Source organism: Pygoscelis adeliae, unplaced genomic scaffold (assembly GCF_000699105.1).
Source record: "Pygoscelis adeliae isolate BGI_AS28 unplaced genomic scaffold, ASM69910v1 Scaffold183, whole genome shotgun sequence".
Lineage (NCBI taxonomy): Eukaryota > Metazoa > Chordata > Aves > Sphenisciformes > Spheniscidae > Pygoscelis > Pygoscelis adeliae.
The window spans coordinates 1,220,958-1,248,200 of NW_008824536.1; the positions used below are offsets into that span (position 1 = coordinate 1,220,958).

At 38.6% G+C, this 27,243-nt stretch overlaps 1 protein-coding gene across 1 annotated transcript in view; it reads right to left on the reverse strand.

Moving 5' to 3' along the window:
* CHRFAM7A (CHRNA7 (cholinergic receptor, nicotinic, alpha 7, exons 5-10) and FAM7A (family with sequence similarity 7A, exons A-E) fusion) overlaps positions 1 to 27,243 on the reverse strand; it is a 43,069-nt gene that overhangs the window by 3,511 nt on the left and 12,315 nt on the right. The window contains exons 2-8 of the mRNA XM_009321572.1: positions 16,054 to 16,098; positions 11,064 to 11,173; positions 5,912 to 5,991; positions 4,534 to 4,701; positions 3,915 to 4,109; positions 2,500 to 2,586; positions 1,719 to 1,828 (exon numbers count right to left, since the gene is read on the reverse strand). Coding sequence (XP_009319847.1) covers positions 1,719 to 1,828; positions 2,500 to 2,586; positions 3,915 to 4,109; positions 4,534 to 4,701; positions 5,912 to 5,991; positions 11,064 to 11,173; positions 16,054 to 16,098 — 795 coding nt within the window. The remainder of the gene's footprint in view (positions 1 to 1,718; positions 1,829 to 2,499; positions 2,587 to 3,914; positions 4,110 to 4,533; positions 4,702 to 5,911; positions 5,992 to 11,063; positions 11,174 to 16,053; positions 16,099 to 27,243) is intronic.

Genomic DNA, 27,243 nt, shown 5'->3' on the forward strand with positions numbered 1-27,243 from the left:
GCTTGGCTAGCTCCTCCGCCAGCTCTCTCAGCACTCTCGGGTGGATCCCATCCGGCCCCATAGACTTGTGAGTATCCAGATGACGTAGCAGGTCGTTGACCGCTTCCTCTTGGATTATGGGGGGTTCATCCTGCTCGCCATCCCTGTTTTCCAGCTCAGGGCGCCGAGTACCCTGAGGATAACTAGTCTGACTGCTAAAGACTGGGGCAAAGAAGGCATTAAGTACCTCAGCCTTTTCCTCATCCTCGGTGACAATGTTCCCCCCCGCATCCAATAAAGGATGGAGATTCTCCCTGGCTCTCTTCTTGTCATTAATATATTTGTAAAAACTTTTTTTGTTGTCTTTAACGACAGCGGCCAGGTTGCGTTCTAGCTGGGCTTTTGCCTTTCTCATTTCCTCTCTGCACGACCTAACGAGATCCCTGTACTCTTCTTGAGTCGCCTGCCCCTTCTTCCACAAGTGGTAAACTCTCCTTTTTTTCCTGAGTCTCAGCAAAAGCTCCCCGTTCAGCCAGGCTGGTCGTCTTCCCCGCCCGTTCTTCTTATGTTCTTCTTACGTTCTTCTTAGATCTCGTCCTATTTACACTATCAAGCTTCACCAAGAAGGATAATGTTCCATTAACTGAGGGCCTGATCCAAAATCCACCAATATCCAAACAATGTTTAATGGACTTCAGCTTCTCAACACTAAAGCTCACTCCTCAATGTCAAGTACTCTGTTTTCTGAGGATGTTTGGCTCAGTACTAAATATTTGTCCCCTTCAGGTCATCAAACATGCGTCTAAAGATATATACCTTTTATTCTCTTCATTGAAATTTATTTTAAAGTCACTACCCCAGAATAGGTCGGGGAATATCTCATTATCTCTTGTCCACAGGGCACTGCTGTACGCACATTCTTTTTGGCTAGTAAGGATAATAGTAACTCATTGTTCTAGAGAGAAAAAAAGAAAAAGGTCTTTCCATCTTCAGTAATGCCTGATGCTGCCATGAGCTGGGTGAAGTCAGGAAGAGTGGACAGTTAGCTGATGATACTCATCAATACCTGGTAATCCAGTATCAGTGTAATGTTCCCTGTAAAAACAACCACTCATAGAAGTACGTTATAAAGAAAGTCTTATGTGCTTAGAAGAAGACTTTAATTTTCCTTTGCATTTTACAGATGTTCTTGACCAGAGATGTAAAGATGAGGATTTTCAGAGCAAGTTTCACTTCCACTTTAACAGCCATCTTTAACAAGTGCTTTTTAGGCTATTGATGTTTTGTATGCAGAGCAGCTAAACATGTAGCAGCTGCACAGTTGCACCTTGAGGCTAGTGTATTTCATGCGTTTATAATCTCCATCAGCACCTTACTCTTTCTTTCTACCTGTTTCACTTCTGACATCTGCAGCTTATTTGAAAATCACCTTCATTTATATATTTAGGTTTTAGCAAAATCCTGAGGTGCTTCTAGCTGTTGTGAAGGAGATTCTGAATATAGAAGCTAGTTGAGGTATAGTCAATCTCTATCTCGCACACACACACTCCCTAAGAAGCCAACCACACGAAAAGTATCTAGACATGTCATTTCTGGTGAAACTACTTTTCCAAACAAAATATTTAGGAAGGATTTATATGTTTTCAACAGTAAGAAGTAAACATGGGTCACTAGCTACTCTATCACATCCCTGATCTGGACATTTATACAATGGATAATGAATGAAAATCAAACCTTACCCATTTAGGCATTTTTCCCCCATCTGGATCATGATGATGGTATTGTAGAACAATAACAGTGACAACAACAGAAAGACCAACAATAATCATAGTGCTGGCAAAATACTGAGCTGCAAAATAAACAGATAATTACAGCAATATACTTTGGCTGATATCGCTTTGTAGCTATTATAAAGGGTGTTTATATACATGCATACATAGTGTTAAGTTCTTTTTCCAGTGTGGTGATACACGTGCTACTTTAGGTACTTGTGAAAGACTTCTCAAAAGCAGGAAGAGCAGCTGTTATTTTGAGAGGCTTGCCAGCCTTTAATAATTGTCTTTGTGAAACTGAGCACCTGCCTTTTTTAAGCAACCGTGAAAAAGATTGTCCTCTAATTTTCTTTCACCAGTATTGTAGAGACTGACTAGTACTTCTTTTGTAAAGTTTCTCTTTCTGTTTGAGCAATTACAATGGGAAGATTTAATCACGTTTAGCTCTGTATTCCTAATGTCTGGCCAATTGTGTCAAAACTGCGACAACTTCTTCCATAGAAAACTGACTCCCTTACTCTTTCCCAAAATACACATAGTTTCTCTATTTTGTTCAGAGCAGAGAGCACAGAAGTTGTATAGGGGATTGCACCCATCAGAGCCTCTCATCAATTGGCAGCATTTTTCTAATTCAATTGCAGTAGGCCATTGTACAGGTGGTAATTTGCCTTACTGCTGGCCTTCATGCAAAGTCACTGCACCTCATTTGACAAAAAATAAAAGTGAATAAAAGCTGTAGTTAGCTTACCGATTAAGGGCACAGAATCAGATGTTGCTGGCATTATTTCAGCCACAAGTAACATGAAGACAGTGAGAGACAATAAAACTGTTATACCTGAAAGATAAACATGAAGTATGAAATTAGATCAGTAGCTTGTAATTACAAGGCAGCAAGAAGCAGAAAATGAATCTGAAGGAGTGCTTTTTGCAAGATGCATTCCCACTGTTACCCTCGCACCAGCACATTAGTGGTACTCCTATTGTTTCTTGTACTACCTCAAGTTCAGGGTAGTGGTGCTGCCAGACTAGTGCCAATGCTTGCACAGATGTATATATTTTTAGATCCTTGTAGCTGTTCAGCTTTTATCACCAGTTGCTAATTAGCTGAGGTAAATCAAAGTAATTCTTGCTGCTTGTTTGCTTTAGAAACATGGTGTGATTTTGAGTATTTGAGCATATGACACTTGATTAATTGGCATGGAACCTACAGGTGGTGTAATGCATAATATTCCTGAAAAACAGATTTGCTGTCTTGGACAGACTTTGATACCGTTTGATATTAGCTGTTGGGTTCTGCATGTGGCTGTGCCCAAGCAGTCTTGAGTGTTGATTTTTGGAGTTTGACTTCTGTTGCACAGTGATGAGTTCCCATCTTTCTGGAACAAGCTTAGCTTTTCTCAGGGCTAGTTTTAAACAATAATGAGTCATTGTCAGGTGGAAAAGGATTTAGGAACAAAGAATTAATCTTAAAATACGGGGAGAGACTTCTTGATTAGGGAGGCTACTACTCAATTAAACCACGTTCTGGAGAAATGTCAATTTTGTTTCTACCTTTTTCACAGCTATGTTCACTTAGTAGAAGCCAGTGCATTTGCAGTTTTGTACGGGGCAAAAAGTTTCATTATATATTTAACCTCCATCTTAAGGATCAAGTACTTAGTCATCAGATTTGTTTCACAAACCAATACTTTAGTTAAAATTCACTATAAAAATTAGAATAGTAGTAGCTAGAATCAGTCTTTCTGAGAAGGCACCTTAGGCTCATAATACAACTCAATATTAAAAGGAGATATTAAGAAGAATTCTATGTTAAAATGTTTAAATGCATATTTGTAAACTTAAGCTTTACTCAGTGAATGTGGGATTTTTCTTCAGCAAATAAACGTCAAAAAATGAAACCTTGCTTCTTAAGGAAGGTAGTCAGGAATTGTCATGCTTCTGCTTGGTTGGCTGGAATTTCTCCATGTCACAACTTCAGTGTACCCTAAGCTGAGAGCAAGGGTTAAACATCACACAGCTTCAGCATCAAACAGTAAAAATAGCTCATGAGCCAGAATAGGCTCCAGGCTATTCCTCCTTGACTACTAAGATTGTTTAAAAAACCTAAAAAAGGACAATTTCTTTTGGTTTGGTCATATTTACAATATGCTATTAAGGATTTACCTAGTGAGATCTTTTCTCCCGAGTCTGCTGGAAGCAGAAAAACTAACAAAGCAAGTGCCGATATCAGTACACAAGGAATAAGAAGATTGAGTCCATAATAGAGAGTCCGACGTCTCATAGTTACTGTGAATGTTACATCTGGGTAGGGTTCTTTACAACATTCATAAAAACTCTCAGTTCTCTTCCCAGGAACTCCTGTGTAGGAGGGAAAAGGAAGAAAACCAGAAATTAATGTGAATAAACTGTATATTATGTAATGATTATTTTTAAAAAAGAATAAATGTAGCTTTCTAAGTTTTACTACAGGTAAAACTACTTCTTTAAGCTTAATTCCCAATTAAGTAATTTTTGTCAGATAATAAAGGAAAATCAGATAAAAGATACTTACTGAATTCAAGCAGCAATTTTGTCAGTTACTAGCAAGTTTGTCAGTATTATGTCAGTTACATAATACTATGTTTATATTCATCTTACATCTGTTCTCAGAGTTTCAAATGCCACTAGCTAGGTCATTTATTAATTTAATTTCTGTCTTCATTTCCCAATCATTATTCCATCCATTTCAGCAGTGGAGACAAGGCTGCAAGTTCATGGTATAAATAAGAAATCAAGGGCTTACCTACTAAATCCCACTCTCCATTTGAAATATAGCCAGATATATCTGCTTCTTGCATTTGTAAGTCCAAGGACCAGCCTCCGTAAGTCCAGGATCCAAACTTCAGGTTACACTTCTGAACGTCAAATGGAAACCAGCGCACATCTATGTAGCATGAGCTTTTAAATATGCCTAGATTGGGTTTTAAACAAGAACACTTAATTTAAATGCTTGTTCCACATAATTTCATGTACATTTTGTAACCAGACCTTGTTCTACTTTGCACCCTCTGTTTTTAACTTGTAAAGCATGTTTAATCTCAGTTGTGTCTTGACATGTAAATAGCAAAAGTCAGTCATAGAAAAGGGAAGAACTGCACCATTAATATATTGATGTTAGAAACTGTTTTCTGAACTACATTTCCATTTTGGCACATAGTGGGAGAATGTTTAGAGAAGACCTCAGATTTCTAGATACTGTATTTCAGAAAGAAATGAAGCAGAATATGCAATCTGTTTCTCCTATTTCTTTTACTGAATAAAATAAGACAACCTGAAAGATTATTTGTTGTCTTATTAGATTTACATGATCGTGATTTATTCAGGAAAGCTAGCTTCTTATTTTTTACTTGTTGCTTCAGGCCCTGTCATTTAGCAGCTTTCAGAATTGAATTTAAAAACCCCCACCAAATGGAACATCTTAAATCAAAAGAACAACAGGCAAACGCCTGAAATCCTCTGGGGTGGGTGGAAAAACTAATTTGTCTGGAGAGCACTTGGCTCTATTGCTGTAGTTTCTAAAATTTGGATTTTAGGAAGAGTTAATTCTAAGAATTAGGCTAACTGAGTTTGTGAACAGAAACAGTACTCCACTGCTATACATCCAGAGAGTCAGTGATATATTTCTGATATCAAATAAATGTCAAACATAGAACACTTTCCTTTCAGACTAAAAATTGTTTTGATGAAGCATCCAGTGAATCATTTCAAATAGAAAATACATCCAAGATGTTACTAAGCATCTTATTGTACAGTTAACGTATTAATAGAAGAAACAACCAAATCAATGAAATGAATTTTTATTAAAAGGCATTACCATGGCTTTAATAAACAATATCTTTTTATATTAAGGGCTTTTATTTTTTATCTTCTTTTATACTTCCACACTTCTGAAATAGTGCATTATGACAGAAGAATTTACATAATTGCAATAAAAAATGTATCTTGTATGGTGGTTTTCATACAAAAGTGTTAACCATGTAAATCATGATGCATCTAGGCTTAAATCTATCAGATGGTGCTAGCTAGATAAATAAAATATCAGAGAACTGATGTCAAATTTGAAACCACACCATACATAAGTAGTCTGACTTATCAAAATTTATGACATGAAAACAACCTACCTGGTGGCAGGTATTGGCAATGTCCTGAAGAATTGACTAAAACATTAGTATGAAATGTAGCATCAAATCTCTCATCAGCACTAGAATAAGAAAGAAACAAAATGGTTTATAGGCTTTTTGACTGGCTGAAGAATATCTGAGATGAATCCATTCTTCATAGAGGGATTATTTCTCCCGAAAAACTTGACAGCTTTTCTCCTGTCACCAGTTTTCTGTGGCCTCAGAGTAACTGGCCTGATACTATTGGATTTGTTCCTGATTAACAACTGTAAGTGAAGGTGAGTCGCCTCATTCTCGCTGCTCACCTATCCCACTACATTCATTACAGTGCCTTGGCTCTATTGATTTCCATTTGGAAAGTAAGCACTTTTAAAAAACTTCTCAAGCAACTGTACAGGGAAATCTGTTCTCTTGCTGTCTACATTAACAGCAGCTAATGAATGCTGGGGAGATGGGTACTCCAGTGTCTCATCCTACCCCTTTGCATGGGTGAACGTTATTACTACATAAGACTGTTTCATGCAGCTCCAGCCTTCATTATCTACTTCAGAACCCACAAACCTGGTTTCAGGTTCTGATCCTTTAAAGTTTGGGACCTAGGTATTCAAGAAATTGTCATAATTACTGAAATTGGTGCCTAGATTAAATTGCACGGAATGTACTGGGAAGGTACTAGCAGCGAATGTTCTTTGCATCTCAAAATTATTTCAGGAGTTGCTGTGTTGAGTCCATGTCTGAATGGCTGTTGGCCCTGATTATAGACATAGGCTCCTTTCTCAGGCTTTCATCTGTGCGGGGGATAAGCAACATGAGACATAGGCTACTGTACTTTGTTGTATTGTTTGTAGTTTCCAAGCAGTCACCTTGTGGGGATGGGTTGGCGCACAAGGCAAATACAGTGCCAGCCACTCTGGGGCAGGGCTGAGGAGGTCGCACGAGCCTCAGGGTCTGGCTTCTTGCTGCAGTCTGTGCTTTCGTTGATCTAAAACCCTGTGTTGACTCTAGGATGATTTGAACATGACAAGTCTCTGATGTCACTTTGCCTATTAGTGGTTTAGTATCTCATCATTTTCTAATGACTTTCTAAAACATCATCAGAAAAATACAGTAAGAATCTGGGATGGGGAGAAAGTGAAATATTCATAATTGTAGCAGAAAATAAAGTATAATAAATGGTATATTTTCCAGCAGGAAAACCCGTATTGAAATATGCTTTTTAAAAAAGAGGACTTTAATATTTGATCTATTCTGATGCAAATTTTGTATCTCAGAAGCTAAAATAAAGCAATCATTATTTTAGTCATTGTTACTTTGCATTTTATTTTCCCCTTATGTATTTGAAGAAACGACATTTTAAAAATATCTGGACTGGTCTGTGAAATAAGCAGACAAGAAAAAACTAAACCCAAATAATTACTTGCCCATCTGGAGTTGCACTTTTTCCTGTGGTGAGCAGAAGGCTCACAGTGTTGAAAATCTTCGCAGCTATTTAATTTGAACTCTGAAGACAAGCAGAAAAGTCTAAATATTGTGTATGTAGCATGAATGGATTCTAGCACTTTGAGGAGAAAAGGCAATTCAATTCTAAGGCAGTCGAACTAATGTAGGCCGCTCTCCTTCAGCTTCATAGCTCATGGCTGGATTCTCTGAGTTCATGTTGCAGCTTCTCTTCCAGTTGGAGCACTAATTGTTCTACCTCCTTGTCTTGGCTGCCTGTTTTCATGACGTTTGTAAGAAACTGGTACTGCTAAGATCTCTACTGATTGCACTGCTAAATTTGGCAGAACTGGATTCAGAAGATATTGGGGAAAGGGGCAGCAAGAAAGATCATACACAAACACATATATTCACACAGGTGTGCACGCACACACATGCATAAGTCTCGTTTCCTTAGAAAACCAGACTTAAAGTCCTGCAACAGGTTTCTATATTAGACATAGACAAGTAATTGCTTTGACTTGAAATTAATAGGGGCTACATGATGAAACTCAAACAAGTAGTCAAATTTAGGATGTAAAAATATCCATGCCACACAAATTATTTGTAAAGTGGAAATTAATGACTAGAAATAAAATTCTTAGCCTCCTAGGCTAGATCCTGTTCTCTTCCCCTCAAGTGGAGGGCAGTTAAGCACCGGAGGGTTGCTTCTAAGACTTTGCTGCTGTTTCTGGTAATTGGCAAAAATAAAATTTTCAGAAGGACACAAGTGATCAAGGAACCTAGGTTTCATTGCCATGTGACTTTGCCTTTCATAAGACACATTCTTAAAGGAATATCAAGAGGTACTCACACTTAAATATGAAATTCTTTTTTCTGAAAAAGTAGCATATGTGTTTTTCTGCACTGTGCTTCTAATTGTTTTTTGAAATGCAGTGCTTCAACTGGGAATGCACCAAGTAGCTAAGCCTTTGCTTGATGAGACTTTGCTCTCAAATGTAGTGATAGAAAACCATTTCTGCTACATTTCTTCTTCAGGGTATAACCACTTAAAAGCAGATATTGACTGCAGTACACTGAGATGACAAAGCTGTACCTAGCAGATATAATCCCACTGGGACCTATCTGGAGAATCTCAGGTTTATAAAAATGGAAAACTGAAACTGTTAAAATGAGACATAACTACCAGAATTCTTGTTATTCCGTGAAGTACTGAACACTATGTAGCCTTTGGAAAATAATACCACCAGAAATGAACACTTTTAATAAGTCTAGTAAAACTAACAAAGTGGAAGAGAGCCATACATGACACTAACACAGTCAATCCTGGAATTTGTACATAGGCCCAGATTTTCTTCCGTCAGAAAAACTACAGATGAACTGGCCCTGCATTCTTCACAACAGACTGGTTGTAAAATTTAATACAGCTGCCACAAGTTTCTCTGTACCAGGCTGCAGCAAGATGCATAAGGACTCACGACATAGTGAAACATGCATTCATTAAAATGAAAAATGAATTTATTGTTCGTGAATTTCTTTGTAACTGCAGATGCATGTCCCTAGTGAAGTGTATAGAAATTGAAAGCATCTAGCTCAAAATACCATGTCACCATAAGAGAACGTCATAACATCCCCAATGCAATTTCATACAGGAGTAAGTATTTGTTTTAAATAGCTTTGCTTTCTGACTAAACTCTGAATAAGATTTTGGATCAAATATGTGTTCGAAATAGAAACTCTGTAGAATAATTACTTCATGACCATGCCATAGTTAATAATCCCAAGATTCAAAAATCTGTTTTAACAGAAAACTAGTGTTTTCAGTTTTTCAGGTTATTAAGTCAGCCTTCTTATTCTATAATGCCTTCAGCTACAGTTAGCATGTATGTGTTAATATTACTAATTTCTAAAAAAATTACGCTTTCATTTTGGATATACTTACTTAAATATTGAAGCATAAATCCTCAGACACACTGAAATTCTCTCTCAGGTATGTGATATATGTGAGGAAGAATATTATCATAATTCATTCTTTTAGAAACCTCTAAACTGCTGTTGTAGAGTACCAATTTTATGGCATACACAGTGTGTTATTCCGCAGAAGAACAGAAATGAATGCATGATTTGTCAGATTCTCCCAAGAATGCTGTCATTTACGGAATCAAGGTAGCTAGGAATAAATGCTCAAGAGAACAAATTTGCATTGAAAAATACATTAAGCAAGATTAATGTTGCAAAAATAGCTGTCCAGGTTGCATGCTGGTCCATTTTGTGCACAGAGCATTTGAAAGGTTTTTTAGGCTGGTGTATGGACAACTGAATCGCTAATTGCCATGCTTAAACCAGAAACAAGAAGTAATCCTGACAGGCAGTTACCGTAAGAATGGTGAACTCTGATGGAGATCACCTCAAATCATTTAGTATTAATTGTACCTTTGAGAGAAGCACTGCAGCATGCTGTAAGCAAAGCAGTAATGTAGGCCCTAGAGGGAAGTACTAAGTGGCTGACAAATGCTGTCACTGGGTGCTGTTATCACATTATTACAATTCAACAGCACCTGTGACAGTGACATTGATCATGAAGGTGATCATCAAATGGCAAAAGGGAGCATAACTGCAGCTGACATATTGGGTACAACTGTTCTCTAGGTCTTGTAACAAAAAGCGGCTCCTGAAGTGGGGAGGGGGAATCAGATTGATAAACACAGCAGGGTTGTCTTCTTAGTAGACACATGGCAGAGAAACAGAGGAATAAAGCTATCAGGAAGACAAAAGGTTCATGTCATCTGCATGGGCAAAAAAACACCAATATACCCTGGCTACCACAAAAGAGCCAGTGCAACATGTACAAAGCAGATGTAAGGTCTTTCCAGTACCTGGGGAACAGCACAGAGGCCCACAACAACTGCAGAAAAAGGCAAGTGGTTAAAGAGCAGACAGCTCTCAGTGCTTTATCTTTTTAAACCAAATAAATTCCACAATGGGAACTGCCATATAATGGTGCAGCCAAAGAACCTCTCAATGTCAGCCAAAGGTTCTGCAGTGGATTGATGGCAATCTGTCTGTCCTTGAAATAAGCCCAACTCACAACAGATAGTTTGACGAGGAGAGCAGCAAATATTCTAGCTATTTCTGTAGCAGGAAGAAAGAGTGACACCAAAACTGGACATGAGAAAATGCAAACATACTTACTGGCATTTACCTATCCTGCCTCTAGTGAAACCCAAACTAAAACTAGACAAGCAGTTAAAAGTCAGATTTGAACTTACCGGTAAACATTTAGACCAAACAAATAATTTAAGAGGAAATTATCACTACTTGTGCCATTAAACACATCCAGAAAAGTTTAGTTTTCTAATCATCTCACAAAATTTAACTAGAATTGGTGGTAGGGAGGATGTTGTTGTTTACAAAGTGTTTGCAAATATGACCTTCTGTTGTGTAAACAGGAGACTGGTAATTTTCCAGCATTGCAAAAACCTAGAAAGTTTTGGAAAAGTATTTCAAACCCTAGGCATTTTGATGAGATTATTATGTCATTTGCCTTGCCTTATCTTTGCGATTGGACAGGGTGCTAGATAATCTCATCTAGGCCCCCTTTCCCACAAAAGGTTGGACCCGTTCATCTTTTGAGGTCCCTTCCAACCTGGGCTATTCTGTGATTCTGTAATTCTATGTTCTTCTCTCCTTCCCCACACGAAAAAAATGTGACTACCTGTTATAGAGAAGAATATCTGGCTTCCAAATCAGTCCATCAGGGAAACGGACATTCTTCACTCCCGGGTATTCAGACACGTTCCACTGTAGATAATGATCCGTCCAGTACTAAGACATACACGTAAAAAGTAAGTTAGGTAATCTCATCCACTGGTTTACTGTAGTTCTCTAGGGACTGGATAGGCTGAAACAATAGGTGTTCTCTTGTTAAAGAGATATGATTTAGCTTCAGGCAGTGAAATGTTTGGAAAGGGTGAGTTAGGCCACCTAGAGCTCAATGGAAAGCATAAAAATCTCATTTTCAATTCACACTGCAGTGCACATAACAGCCTATAAAAGAAGATTTGGGGTGCATGTATTTTATTGTTCATGCTGTCTCAGGTGTGAATTTGGGACAGGACAGATTTTCTTTTACAATTCATATATTAACTTCAATTATGTTTATCTTCATAGACAACTTTGTTTTCTGTTGTTGAAAATTCTCAGGTTGTAATAACTTGATTATAGACATGAGGTAGAGCAGCCAACAGTCACTGCTGACAGGGAAAACAACTGAAATGGCTGAACGGTTAATACTAGCATAGGAAGTCTTAGCAGCTCCTGTGGTTTGGAGTTAGGCAACCTCTGGAGCAGATACTCGGCAGCACTGCACTGTCCCACAAGCTTCCTTCCTGGCTGGCACTTACTGCACTGGAGGCATCTGCCCCGGGGGCTATCCATGCTCCTTTCAACCCATCCTTGACTGCCAGTATAGGCAGGGAGTCTGTCGCAGTCAAACCAACTGGGGTTTGATCTGTGTTTAGCGTTGCTAAATCCCAGATACTGTCATTGAAACATATGGTCGTGCACAGTCATAAACAAAAGCACTGCCCCAAACTGCAGGCAGCTGAGTACCGTGGCAGCTCTAGCAAGCTGGTTACCCCCCAGTCTCCTGAGAAACACTAGCATGAGCTACCGTGTTTTCCTGAAACTGAGGTTGCACTTCACCCCTTACTAAGCAGATGACTTGCCGGGATACAAGGGTGGTTACTGTTGTGCGCAAAAGGTATAAATAAGAAATAAAGTTCATCTTGTTTCACAAAATTTATTTTTTCTTATAATTTCTATGCTTCATTATATTATGCCTCTCTCTATCTCCATATTATGTTATTTACATTAATTTCACTTAGCTGTAGGCAACACATAACTTACAGTGAGAACTTCTCCAGATTTACAGTGCTTTTGCAGTGCCAAATGTTAGTCTTTCCAATGTAAGCTTTGAAATGGGTGAGTAAATGTACAATACTTATCCCTTCAACAATCTAGTGGCCCTTGTCAAAATCTTTGACAGACATTAAGGTCAGAAAAAATTTCCAATGGGTATTGTGGTGGTAATGTTACTGATCATTCTCATGCGGTATTCACATCAAATTGTTCTATATAATTCCTTTCATTACTGTCACAGGCAAGTTTCAGTTTGATACACCAAACAAATCCCCAGTTAGCCTCACGCTGCAGGTATTGAAATTCATTCTCGCACCTCTAGAACAGTGTTTGTAAGTGGCCGTTTTGCTGCATGCAAGACATCTAATAGTATTCATCACACATCTTTTGTAAAGCTTTTACTATACAATTTCTTGGCCTGTGCTTCCGTATTTATCCCATTCATTTTTTACTATGAGTTTGTAGTGCCTTGTCACCTGGACAAATGATCTGAGTTGTGCATTGCTTTTTCCTTTTGCTTTACAGGTAATAGTTTTTTATAGAAATCTTAAATCAGAATAGCTGATCAGCTCTGTTCATAGTTTTTTATTTTCGCTGCCTGCTCCATTTACAGTTATCTAAACTATGTGTATTTCTTACACTCATCTATACACAGCTTCCATAAGCTGATCAACTGCTTCTCATCTTCTTTTTTCGGAAATTTTACATGCATTTTTACAGTACATTGTATTACATGAACTTCCTGATAGACAAATGTCACTGTATTTTTTACCACTTCATCTTTTTGGAATGTAGAAATACTGAGATCCTCATGATACCTCTATTTTTTACAAAGTCCAGCAATGTAAACAAATACAATGAGCACTTTTGAGGCATTTAAACCTGTGGGCTCCTGTTGGCTTTAGGCGACTCATTTTCAGGAGCTGACACAACAGGTCACTTTCTGAGTAGCAGTTGGAGGGCTGGGGCTGGCAGGCTGCAGGCAGCTGCTGCAAAGCTCGCTGCCCCCCGGCTTGGTTGAGTGCAGCAGGCTCTCCTGTTCATTTCCATCTGAACTGTATTACAATAATTTATATCAATATATCAAATAATTTCTTACTCTAACTTCTTTTAGGAGTTATCATGGCTGATACGATGTAGCATAGGGTGACACTGAATGATGTAAGGACAGTCAAAAGGGTGATAGAAAACTTAATATTAAAGTCTGTATTAGAGATAATGTTAAGCAGATTGTACGGTTGCTCTGTTTAGCCATGTGTACAAAGTGCTTACCCATCCAGCTGGACACGAGCTGCCTCATTTTGTTTTAACTTTAGAGCTACAGTCTCCACTGTTGCTGAAGTACCTTTGATGTGGATTAAAATAGCAAACAGCTCGGGGTACTTGGGTTAGTATTAATCTGTGTGACTAGGCAAGGCTCCTGCTGTAACTTAGATCAAGTTTAAGATTTTGATACTGAACAGTATTGCCATGGAGATAGTGGTCAGGATCAAAGAGTCTGCACGTATAAATACTAGATTGATATTCCCCTTTCTCCCAAGTTAGTTTTTGTATTTAAGTATTTCAGTGATGATTAGATAAAATATATTTAAGATACAGCTCTGATTATACACACGTATATACCAAGAAAGGAGTGGAGAGGGAAATTCAGGGAAAAACTTACTTCAGACCACTTAGCATGATAAAATGACATATGTTTGCCTTAAGCATGCTTTCAATCTGTCTAGTATACCATTAATAGACAGTTAATAAGCAAACACATTTCTTTTTTTTTTTTTAATGTGTACACAGGCCATGAAGAGTGGCTACATTTTTTGTAGTAATCAAGTGATCTGCTCATTGCAGTCTTAACATGCTCTACATACAGTATATGCTAAGGTGAATAAATAAAAAGAAATACAGAATATATAAAAGAATCAGGAATTTCCGGGGGGGGGGGATGGACGGACACAAAATCTCAAAAAGGATAAGGATGCTGTGGGATAAAAGAGAAGGAAAATAAATGATAGCTTCTTGAGTCTGAATTGTCATCTGTTTTTCTGATAAGAAATCATAGCAACTGTTGTCATTGTAGTTCAAAGCCAAAAACATATCATATTTGACAGTTTTAATCTTACTGTACAACAAGCCTGTAAAATAACATGAGCTGAATGCTTCTTCCATGTCAACTTTCCTTTGTGAATAAATGGAATAGCCGTGCTATCCTTTGTAGGTCATCAAAATAGTCTTTCATTTGCTTCTTAAAAGGCCTACCACAGTGCAAGAGAGGCGCTCTATAAAAAATGTTACAATAAAAGAAAAAATACCTTTAAACTGAATGAGCTGGTTAAAGAAACTGAAAGGTGTAAAGTTTCTGTGGAAGCAGCATGCTTATCTTGAATAATAAAACTCTTCAGTAAACCCAAACAGTTCAGTTTCTGTAATACAGATGGGAATTAAACTAATGGCAAATTCTCATCCCAGCTGCCACAGTATGGAGAAAGCTCCACATATCACCCCATCTTTGTAAAGCACAAACTTATGGTAGAAATGTTTTGTGGAAGCATTAGGAGTCCACAGTAGTCAGCATGGTGAGAAGCATCTTAGACTAATTCTGAGTCTTAGTATTACACTAATGCAAAGAAATAACCAATCAAGTCAGAATAAATCTGCGTAGGCTCCTTTGCTTAGGAGCAGCTCTCTCGCTAGTTAACCTTACAGAGAAAAGAAATTCAGAATACTCTCACAAAGATCTTGAATATTCTATTTTCTGTTTCATTTATTAAAAAGTGAGTGATACTTACTCCTGCCCAGCAATGCCTGCCATGAGCTAATGGGGGGGCAAAGTTCTCTGCTGTGGTATCTAGTGGTGCCAATAGTTATGGTTAAGTAATAAGAGAGGATGTGAAATTCTGTGACAACTATAGCAACTAAACATTGCAACAAAAGGTATAATAAAGCTTTTTGTTTGAAAAATGAACACCCTATGTGGGCAAAACGATCTGGGAAACCAGGAAAAAGTATACTGTTCCCAGCTGAAAACTAGGAAACTGAACTGATGTTCCAATACCCATTTTAGTCATGTAACTGAGATACAGAATTTGGAGAAGTAACATAAAAAACCTCTCACGTTCACAGTTAACTTCTGATGATGACCCATGTTTAAACAACAACATTTTGAACAACATGGGAACAGCATGGCCGTTTTAATTAAAATCCTCTTGCAGTTTCTTAAGGAGATAGACAGCAAAGCAAATAGGATGGCAGAGACATTCAGTTAGGACAGTGGCAGCAGCTCTCAGGAGATAATGAACCTCTTTGGAAGAATTTTTTCCCTGTATCAGAAGAACCATCTGGCGATTTTCAGAGTGCTGATCAGAACAGCTATTACAGATGAAATGCATTTCTTGCATGTATAGTTCTCTGTCACAATCAAATGATTTACCACAACATAATGGATTTGTTGAAATGGGTGATAAGGCACTTGCACCTACAGTTACTCTACCTGGGACTCTTAGGGCACCAGTGTCTTACGGTGATCAAGAGTTTAGCGTGACTAAATCAACTACAGGCAGTTAGTAACTTACTTAGATGTAGTGACTCAAATTGTTAAAAGTTTTCAGAAATACCTGAAACAACATCAAGACCTGAATCTCAGCCTTACAGTTTTCCATTCAGCTTACCTTTGTCCACTATGTAGCAAGATACAGAACAAAAGCTTGAAAGTTTCCTAAAATTCAACCCCCTCACCAGATTAAACTCAAAGACCAAAGGGGAAAAAAAACATACTTTGTTTCAAAACTCACCATTTGTAGCCAGATATTTGTTGTTAATACTTGATTCTTTTCATCCTGAGAGGAAGGAGAAGGAAAGGAAGAAGAAAAAAACAAACCACAGCTTAGTACCATGCAGTTAAAATACCACTAGTAAATATATTTGACTATTATGAAATAGCCAGTTGTGCTAAGGTATGTTTTAATGCAAAGGGAATCATTGCCTTGAACTTCCTGCAACAGAAGTTTTCACAGGTACTTTTAAATGTATTTCAGATTACCACAGTATATCAAACTGTTTTCTGAGGGTATCCTTCTGCCAGACTCTTCCCTGGGGGTCCTTCTTTAATAAAGAATCTCAAAAGGCAAAGCAGATTACAGTAGGGGTTGCCTGTTTCACCTTTGTTAGGAGCAGCCCTCTCACTAACTAACTTTACACACCAGACATATGCAGGTAATAGAAAAAATATTGAACGAAGAAGGTGTGACTAAGCTGAGATGATGTGTGTTGAGGCCATTTTGAATGGCTTCTTCACAGACAAGTAGCACCACTGATATCAGTGGAACTATACAAAAAGTGTTGTACCAGCTTTACCAGAAAACTGTTGTCAGGGCAGAACATTATTATTCTGCCTGGAACAGTTCCAGTTTGAAGACCTTCCCCCTTGCTTCCTGTGACTATTTGATGTAAGTTCAGGTGACACAATAGGCATCTTAATGCTGCAGTTAATTAGAGAGTTTAATTCTTCACTCCTCAGACACAGGAAAACGTTGGTGACCTTATTTCCGTGGAGGTACTGTATCAGTATCCACCTGGGTTTTGTGAAGCTAACGGAATATACTATATATACTGTCAGTATTACACATTCTCCAAACTGAACGCACAATCCCTGTCCCAACACCAGTCAAAGCTTCATTTACAGTCTAAGGAAGTGTCATAACAGGTTTCAGTCACTTGTACAGCAGCAACTGTCAGACTTGCTCATACGTCTAGACCTCTGAACTTAAATCTGTCACTCTTGAACTTAAATGTTGTTCCTAAATGCCCAAAAATGGCCAAAAAAAAAGGTTTAATCACATTTCATTAAAAAAACTTTCTTTTTTTTGATAATACTCTTTACTAAAGGTCTATACTCGTTACTCTTTTGCTGTTGTTTGGTGGACTTCTAACTGAACAAAACTCCTGAGACACCTTTAATTGAAGCCATTTTAGAGCAGCAGAATAGTAAAAAGTTACACAGCATGTAAAATCAAATACAGTGCAAGGGACAATGGCATTCTTAAAGCAAGTGAAGCCTTTTGAGGAGCAGCATCAGTAAATGTATGCCAGTGTTACTAGATCATGTATAATCACAACTAAACGTACAACATACAGACAAATAAAAAGATTTTAGGTAAAGATTGGTATTGTGCATGAATAAAGTCTGCCCTTAAATGCACATTCCTACCTTCCTTTAAAATGAAAAGTAAAATAAAAAATATAAAGAAGCACAGACTACAGCTAGTGATTCAGCACTTTTCCTCTCTATTTTATGCTTCATCACTTCCATGAACCTTACTTTTTCAAAACTATCTCAAATGAACAACTCATTTAAATGGCATCCTGGGGAAACAGGTCTCTTTAACCCTTTGATTTCAGGAATACATTATTAAGCATTGGATTAGCATGCTGAAGGCATTGGTGAAGATGTCAGCCAGTCAAAGCAGTAATTAATTTGCAATAGTAGCTGTTATTCTCTAGCCATACAAACATTAATTTGGTGCCTCTCTCAACAACCTGCTTATAGTGTTAGAGCACAACAAAAGTAGTTTGCATGGGATCTTTAATTCATGAATGAAGAAACAATCCTTAAGAGAACATTCATACCACCATGAACTAAAGTCTATGGACAAGTGTTGCAAATTAAGGACATGTAAAACCTATGTATGTTTCTATTTGTCATAGCCATTTTTAGATCAGATGTAAATACCACCAATGATAACTTACCATTAAAAGTTCAATAGCATTTTCTCAAAGCTCTGTGTGCTGTCCCAGATGAACATGACAATTTCCTGTTGCACCTGAGCAAAGCCAAGAGCATCACTGCCGTGTGGCTTCTCTGCAGGGCAGACGGTAGTTGTGTTGCTTTGCAGCACAACAACTGGCTAGTCAAAGGTGCAGAGCAATTCAGAATCCATTATGTTGTGGGAAGCTTGTTTCAGGACTGTTAGCTGAATGGCGTGTATTCCTGCATGGTTAAATTCTGAATTAAAATCACATTTTATTCCCAGTGTGATCTCTTTCTACACATGAATGGCCCCAGCCTTAGATTAGTGATGTTTCAAAAATTCCCTTTTCAGTAGCAGGAAAAGATTGTACTAAAGCTGGAGTGCTGCTGATGCTTAAGCTAATGATATGCCGTGGGGATTTATTTTGAAGCCCTGAGCCCACAGCATAGTCAGATGAACTATTTTAGGAGTATCAGAAAGGAGCTCTACTATCAACCATCACACATCACAGAACCAGGCTAGAGAGCCGTCACTGAGCAGTCAGACTAGCAGAGCTGAGGGGGACAGTAGACTTTTAACCCAGCTGTGCTGCTGGCAGAATGATTCAGCTGCCTGCCACACTGCCAGGCATCTGGGCACATGGCAGAGCCATCACAGGTTTGCCTGCAGGAGACTCTGCAGACATATTCTGAAAGCCAAGAGTTATTCTGAAGTGTAATCTTTCACTCAAACCTAGCTCAAAGAGGGTATCCTGAGAGTATTAACTTCAAAGTAACTTGTACAGTGAAGACAAGCCCTAAATGAAGATGGCCCATGCTGTTTTCCTGGTGTTTCTTTCTGTTACTTTAAGCATTTAGAGCCTGAAAGAGTATATTTGAACAAAATAACTCCCACTTGGATCACTATATTTAAGGTTCCATCAGTGTTTGAATCATAAATCCCATCATTGCTCCTCAGCTATAAAAACTTTGCTGCATGCTGAGACTTGGTTTATAGCGGGGTTTTTTTACAGTGTTTGTTGGAGCAAATCGCTTCCAACATTTTAGTCATTATTGGATTGACTCACCCATCACTAGAGGAAAGATTCTGATTTTAGAGGGTTTCTCCCTCTCTATGGTCCCAAGTGAAGCTGGTGAAAGGTGGGGCGGGAGACATCCTACAGGTTTTCTCCTGGCTAGGAGAGTTTTTTTGACACTGTTTTAAAAGCTTTACAGCGAACTGCATTAACAATGTTTTTCATCTGAGTTGTGTAGTACTTCCCCATAAAATGATGGGTGGGCTTGAAATGTTTCATAGAACTTCACCAGTTTTTGTCACTTTGCAATATTTTGTAAATACTTACTTACAGAAAAAGTGTTGAACACAAAAGCAAGGCAGCTTCTATTACAAACCCCTTCTACTATAAAGGAGCGAAGAAAAAGGACTTCACAATATATTCTGAGATGGAAAATTATTCAGAAAATGAGACCAGAAACTATATCACGTTGTTTGGATTGGTGTGTTTTTTTCTCATACCAGCTACTTTAGGTTACTTGCTGTTCATATAGTACTGGCCAAGTAGCTCAGCTAATTAAGAGTTAGGTTTCATTTGCGCAGTGGGAGGTGGGTGGGAGGCTACTTAGGTCTACTTGATTCATAACTGTAGTCATGATCTGTGAGGGCAGATGGCAAATTGCTACTGAACTGCTTATCACATTATTTTATGGCAGTGTAGTTAATGAAGGGAAAGTAGCTGATATCAGGAAGACTTGAATGGTCCTTCATTCATTTTTGAAGGTAGAGGTAACAATTTCTGGAATTTTTTGAAGGGAATTGCACTGTCTCCATTCTTCCAGTTCCCATCTCTGGTTTTGTCTGTCTTTTCAATTTAAACAGTCTGTCAGACTGTATCAGATTCTCACATTATCCTTCCCTTACCCTGTGTTCAACAGAATATATGAAAGAAGAGATGGAAATTTGACAATGCTTTGTGAAGGGCATTAGCCTGGACATTACAAACTTTGTAAGGAACATTATCTGCTGACTTTCAAAGGGATATCAGCACATCTAGTATCCACACTAGAAAAGCTATGCAGCAAAAAGCAAGGGGAAAAAGAAGTAGAATAAGCCTGCATGCCTATAGACTGGCATGCAGACAGTGATGTGCAGCACCTAACAAGAAACACATACTTCCCAGAAGACTCAGATAAAGTGATATCCTGAATAAAATCTATTAGCTGTAATTCTTGCACTTCAAATCCAGATTCTTTATTTTTACATGGTTGAATCTCACCTAAGTTACAGAAAAAGTAATGCTGCTTTGAACTGGGCTTCAATTACTATGAATAGTAAATAAAAGAGTTTGTAGAAACATTTTAAGACATCCCTTGTTACAGCAATAATGCTAGGCTCCTGATTGGTACCTCGTAGCAAGACTGAAGTTAATAATTGTAGTCTGAAGTTAAAAATGGACTGGCAGCCAGTGAGAGACACATAAGGCACTCCCTATATAGATTTTCACTTTTGTTTTCTTGAATGTCATCCTACTGAAACCAGCAGGTTAATCAGTTCATTAGCTCTTATCTCATTGTCTCAGGACTTGCTCATTAAACATTCTCAACATCTTTTGATCCACAATGTTAAATTACTAGCACCTAATGACGTTTTTTTCCCCCATCATTTAAAACCCTGTTGTTTAATTTTTGCTTCACACAGCTTGGGGTTTTCTTCCTCTTCCTTTTTAGGGTCATGCACTGAGCTCACTAAACTGTGTGAAGTGAAAAAGCCTGAATTCTTATAGGATCAGTACTGAGAGAACAGGCTGGAGGGTGAGTTAAGCACTCATAAAATGGCCAGTTGACAAAAGATTGGTTCTATGGCCATACTTTAGGCAGCCATAGTGACAAGATGAAACTGAGCTCCTCGAAACTTATGGAGAGTAGTGAAGGGGCTGGACTTCTCCATTCCTGCCCATTGTGCTGATGCACACCAGCACCCTGTGTGGCCAACCTCCAGGAGAGACCAAAGCAGCATGTGGTCCAGCTTCACCCACCAGGAGCCCATCTGAAAACACCATAGTGACCTTGCATGCTTTATAACACTAAGTCAAAATGGAGGACTATTGCAATTATCCTCTCCTCGTGTGCCAAGGTTAACGCTAAACTTTTATATTACAGGTGACTCAAGGCTTCTTAGTGGCACAGGCAAAATTGAATTTTGCTATCTCGGGGATGAGGATAAAAATCAGTTACTTAAAAAATCCAGCCTGATGCTTCTGCAAAGACACTGAAATGAAAACTGCAGCTGCTTGCCAAGGACTACCTCTACTCATCCATGGGTGGGGGCTGTAGCTGCAGCAAGTCTTGATCTTGAAGAATGTAGGAGAGGGTGCAGAGTCAGGCTGCCCTGTAATGGGTGCACATTCATTACCCCTGAAGCCTAAAGCATCACCTACATTGCACCTGCCAAAAGGCAAGATTAATTAAAATGCAAATTTGGATGGAATTAAGGAATGTTTGGGTCTTTCGCATCGGAATAAAAAGCTACACGGAGAGTTGGTAATGTGCAACAGGTTTTTTAGGCAACATAAAAATGAAGAAAAAGGCAGTGTACAGGATTTGTGAGATTAAAGAGATTCAAACTCCTGATGCCTCTTCCCCATCTGACTTCCCTTTCACCACAAAAGGAATAGGTTAGTGCAATTACCCTTCACTTCTCCAGTAGTCAGCAATATACCTTTTTATCATAGTAAAATGTTTTTGACTCAGCTTACATCACATATTTCCAATTATGTAGAAAATGCTGTATAAACAGGTATTACCTATGCATAAATAATATTAATAATATTCCATGATCCAACATGTGAGGCTTAACACCAGGAACAGGCCACAGAATGTTTCTGATTTCTTGAAAATATATGCAAAAAGTGCAAAATGATTCAATAAAAAGTCAGAAGTGGAAAATATAAATTTTCGCTGTTTCACTGCATTTTTCTCAAGACCACTTCAAACTTAAACACACATTTATATTTGGTGTTCTGACTTTTGCCATATCAGTGAGATTTTTATATAAAAAAGCTCTGACATCTATGACTTAATCTTGTAGTGGTACAGCCTACTGCTGGCTGTTGCAACTGTTGCAAACTGTTTAAACAGAGTTTAAGATGATGTGTTTTACTACACAGCCCAGTTAGTATGGTGTGCCAATTCTGCATGACTTGGCCTTGGCCTTGTGCTTGCCTTAGGCCAGCTCCCTTTATGTCAGCTGCTAATTCTATTGGTGCTAAAAACCTCCTGAAAGTTGGTCTTCATTATTTTATACTCAGCCACTCCATGCTGCTACTGACCGTAGTGAAAATTGAAGGCATTTAGGACATCACTCTTCTTTCTCTTCCACGTTCCACTTCAAAACCAAATTCAGCCCTGAGGCACCTTCACTGCTAAGATGATATCTGACTCTGTGACTTTCTCACCTTCCAACTCAGACTCTCTCTGGCTCTTTCAGACCTTTAGGGATAAGGTATTGCAGCTGTGCTCGGGCTTTAGCTAAATATCTTCTGTAGCATTAAGGTGAGTTTTGCAGTTAAATCTCTGAAATCCAGCCTGAAAACGTCTTCCTTACTTTGTGCGCTCCTTGATCTTTGATTTAATTTCTCCTAGCTTTTTTTTAATCAAAGAATTAAAATCTTAAGGCAAACCAAAATGTCAGTAGTTGATGAAAGTGAAACTTGAAAAGAAAACTTCTTTTCTATTGAGCTCTTAGGTTTATTAGGTTTGTGATGGATGGCATATGAATTGCTCTTCATACTCTCTACATGCTGAAGGTCTTTGTGAGATAGAGAACTGCTCTGTAGAATTGCTTCTGACTAGGGAAAGCAGAGTTGTGTTGCTGGAGATAACATAGATTGCACGGATTGCTGCCACTATCCGTTTTTATTTTTTGAGAAGGCTGACTTTGGACTGTAAATTCAAAGAGGAGCAAGGCAATAAATGGTTATTCTGGGACTAACTGAAATACTTAGAGTTATATGGGAAACAGATGGAGTTTCCCTGTAGGGAGACCCCCTCCTCACTCCACCCCCGGCCCCTGCTTTCATTTGTGATACAATGAGTAACGTTTATTGAAGTCTCCTAAATCTGTAGCCAGGAACAATGCAGGGCAAATCTTGGGCATATTCCCAACACAACCTGCTGTCCCGAGCACTTTCCATAATCTTGAAGGACAGAGTGGCAGTACCAATACCAGATGCAGTGACAGTTCCTCTGCTTCCTATTTGACTTAAAAAATCAGCCTCTTCGTGTGAACGGTGCAGCAGAGCTGAACAAGAACCTACGCTAGAATGTACAGCTGAAAAAGAGAATGCAGCTGAAGAGTATTTGTGAAAGAGTTGAATCATCCATGCAAAGTGTTCAGGCTCATGACTTGTATATATTGGCTCAATTTTATAAACAAATTTATAAATATTTGTAGGAGAGGGCCACTGTTAATTCAGTGATGTTTCCTGCATGAGAGAGGTGGGATTAAGGTCTGACTCTGCACTCTCATTCTATTTATTTATTGTTCTGGTTTTGTTTTAGAACTATGACCTACATTCAGTGATTCCTCTGTCTGGCCATATTACTAGAACTATTTCTTTACAAATTAAGGAGTGGGCCACACTTAGTAGAAATAATGCTGGATAAACCAAACATTCCAGCTCAAGCTACCTCTCTTTAGCAGATGGTGCTCTGTGACAGCCAAGACCTCATCTTGCTATTACTTCAATTCTGTGTAGCTTCTCACCTTCAAAATATGACCAATCTTCATAAATGTTTACTTAATCAGAGTGTAATGTTTAAAGTTCAAGATATGGAAGATTTATTTCAAAGCACTATCTACTTCTGTCATCTTCCTTTGAAATGCACACATCCAGGCTGGCCTACGTATATATGTTTAATGCCATTTTCTTTATTACCTGGGCTGTGGCATAAGACAGTGCCAGCAGTACTTAAAGCTAGCCAGCTATGCTGTACTGCGTCTAACTTTTGGGTATTACTCTTGTGGCATATGATACTTAGTATTTGTAGAGCATTCTCCTGTCTTGACAGTTTGTAAGCGTGTCCTTTCCATCAGGAACATGTGAAATTTTTCAGAATTATTTTGGAGCTTTTTAATTGAATTATTATAAATGTGATTAAATGAGTAGAAAATCAACAAATGCTTTTTAAAAAATGACTTTGTAAATCTTCCTTCTAACCTACAAGCACATTATTTTCAGCAAATTAAACACAAGGAAAATGGTGCCTAGCTACAAATAACAATGCAACAGTGCCAAATGAATACTTTACCATACTGCTACGAAACTATTACATAGCATTATAGATTTCAGCACTGCTATAAATATCCTTAGCAGTGCAGTCTTTGCACACAGTTAAACAGCTCAACGTGTAGCAGCTTAGAGTGCCACATCTACTGACATTAGTTCCAGATGTTTGCATGTAGTAACACGGACAAGCAGAAGAGGCAGGCTGAGGAACAGAGCAGAAATAACGCAGTGTTACCACAAATAGAAACAAGCATCCGCTGTTGGATGCAGAGGGGTCCTGGGATAGGGTATGCAGAGGCGCAAGCTTTAGCCATGGTGAAGCCTGTTATGGTGAGCTCCTGGTTTCATGTAGTGGAAACTGCAATAGGATGGTCTGCAAGTCCCTGGGCAACACTGGTGAGAAACGGCATCCAGCAGCTGGGAGGAAAGGAATGGGAGAGGAGGAAAGGAAATCTCCTCGTGTGAGTGGTAGAAAGATGCCCTCAGCACTAGACTAGCTACAGTTCTGGTCTGTGTTTAATACTTGAGCCAGCACATATTTAATACAAGGTTTGCTATGAGCTTACCCACAGTTACAATAGTGACTGTAGTGCTTGACCTATGTCTAAGTCTAAAAAAAAGGGGGGTTTTCAGGTATGTGTTCTTCATGGGTATTGAAGCCTGGAGTTCACCTGTACCATGCACTGTTCAGGTGCACAAGAAGGAGAGAATCAAGAGAGTGAGGAATTAAACTTGAATACAACAGACAAGTATGCTTCCGCTTATAGCTAAAGTTCTGTGAAAGTTTTAAAGGTTTCTAGAGTAAAAATGCTAAAATGTCACTAAAGTATTCTGTGCTGCTGGGGTAGGAGTAGATGCTTATTTTTGGCCATTTGAATATTTTAATTTTTTCTTTAAAATAAAAATTAGAAAAATGTCACTTGAATTTTACCTGTGTTAAGGTTGAGTTTGGAGTGTGAGATGGAAGAGTCTGGTTGCTTTGCTTAACTTAATTCAGGTGGAATTCTGAGGAGGGTTGTTTGGTTTTGGGTTTTTTTAAAATTGTGCCGTGTGTGCTCTATTTTGCAAGTCTGAAAAACTCCAGTGGTTTCTCCACACCAATTAATATTACATGCTTTTGTAAGAAGCATTTGCTGTCTCCCCAACTACCTTATCTTGCTTCAAAAGAAAGGCGGAGTTTGCTCAAAACGTACACAGCTCTTCCCAGATGGATGCCACTCTTACACAGCAGAAAAGCTGCTTAGTAAGAAAGACTGTAGAAGAGCCGTTTTAACTCTGGGCAGAGCATCTGTGCGAGGAGCGTCCTTAAAATGTGGGAATGTGTTTCTGTTCCGCATATACTCTGACAAGGTCTGACAGTTGTGCTTACTATTGATTGTAAGGCCCTACTATTGATTGTAGGGCTTTGTCCTGGCAGTGGGCTTGAGATGTATTTTCACTGAGTTTCACAGAAAAGAAGTGGAGATTATAAATATGTGTAAGAGCCTCATGATGTACCATTTGTGTTACCATGGGGACATAATAATAGCAGTCTTTTTTCTTTTTTTTTTTCAGTACATCATTGTTGACAAGAGATTGTACTTAGGTTTGAACACATTCATCTTTGCAAACACAAGCAGGGATCAGGCATATGAAATAAGCAGAGTACAGCATAGCTAATAACATGCTTCAGCACATCCTGTGTGAAAAAAATACTCTTCTGAAGAGCAAGAGGAGGAGGTTGCATTTTTTCAAGTTGTCTTATGAATTCCCATGATTCGCTGTAGGTTTCACTCAGTTCAATTATTAAATATAGCATAGAACTTAAAGTGCAGTTACATTTGTTGCCAGCATGCAAAGTAGTAACTGTGTTCTGTTGCTTTATTTACAAATAATTCTTGATTCCATTGTATTCCACAGCAGAGTCCCATTGAGAGGATTGAACCCTGAATTAGTGTTAAATACTGGCTCCAGGTGCTGATTATCATTGCCAGTCTGATGCAGATAGGCATCCCAGCTCCGAATGCATGCTGGGATCTGGAAACTACCAACCGTTCCACAGGCTAAGAAGGAATAATAGAGCCCCTGTAGCCCCACTCTTTAGCCAGCATGAGAACAAGAGGGTATCAAAGCTTTTGAACTTGATTTATTTGTCTAGAGGTTAGCTGCAAAACATAGGAGTTGAAAGATCAGGTTGTTACACCCAGATGTACCAGTAATGCCAGAACAGCATTAGATCAAAGGATTTGACTCTATTTTTATTCTTGCTAATCAACTTCAAGTCATATTTGACTTTTTACTAAGCATTTCTCCTCAAAATGTTCATAAGTCATATGGAAATGCTGTTATAGCATGTGTATTTAGCAAACTAAAGTGGAAGGAAAAGGTGATTTCTTCAAGGAGAGAAGAAAAAGTTATGGAAGAGCAAGGACCTGAACATAAAGCTGTCTCTTCCTCTCCCTTCATGTGATCAGAGCACACAGCTCCAGCACCAGCCTGCTGCTGGCATTCTTCTATCCTGTTTATGTGAATAACAGCAACAGAAATTTCCACACCTGACCAGAGCATGTTGTCCATGTTTTAGCATCAGTTCACATGGTGAAACAACCTTTGAGGAACACCAGAGCCACAGAGATAGAGGCATCTGACTAGGACACAACCGTGAGGAATAGCTCTGTCCACTACAAATGGACATAGTTAAAGCCAACTTCAGGGGACCAGTTAGCAAAGTGCCGTTACTCATCCCGGACAGTCTCTCTATATTATCTTATCTCCATCTTTCCAAGTGTAGGCAAATTAAGCAAGAAGGAGTAGCTCCAAAATTCCTGTGATATGTAACATAATCCATTATCCTCAATGTCTTGGGGTCTCTGTTCAATCTAGGATACAGCAGAGACATCACCATGGCAATTAAAAAATTCCCTGGAGAAGGGTATAATACAAAATACATTGCTTATCCTGCTGACAATCTC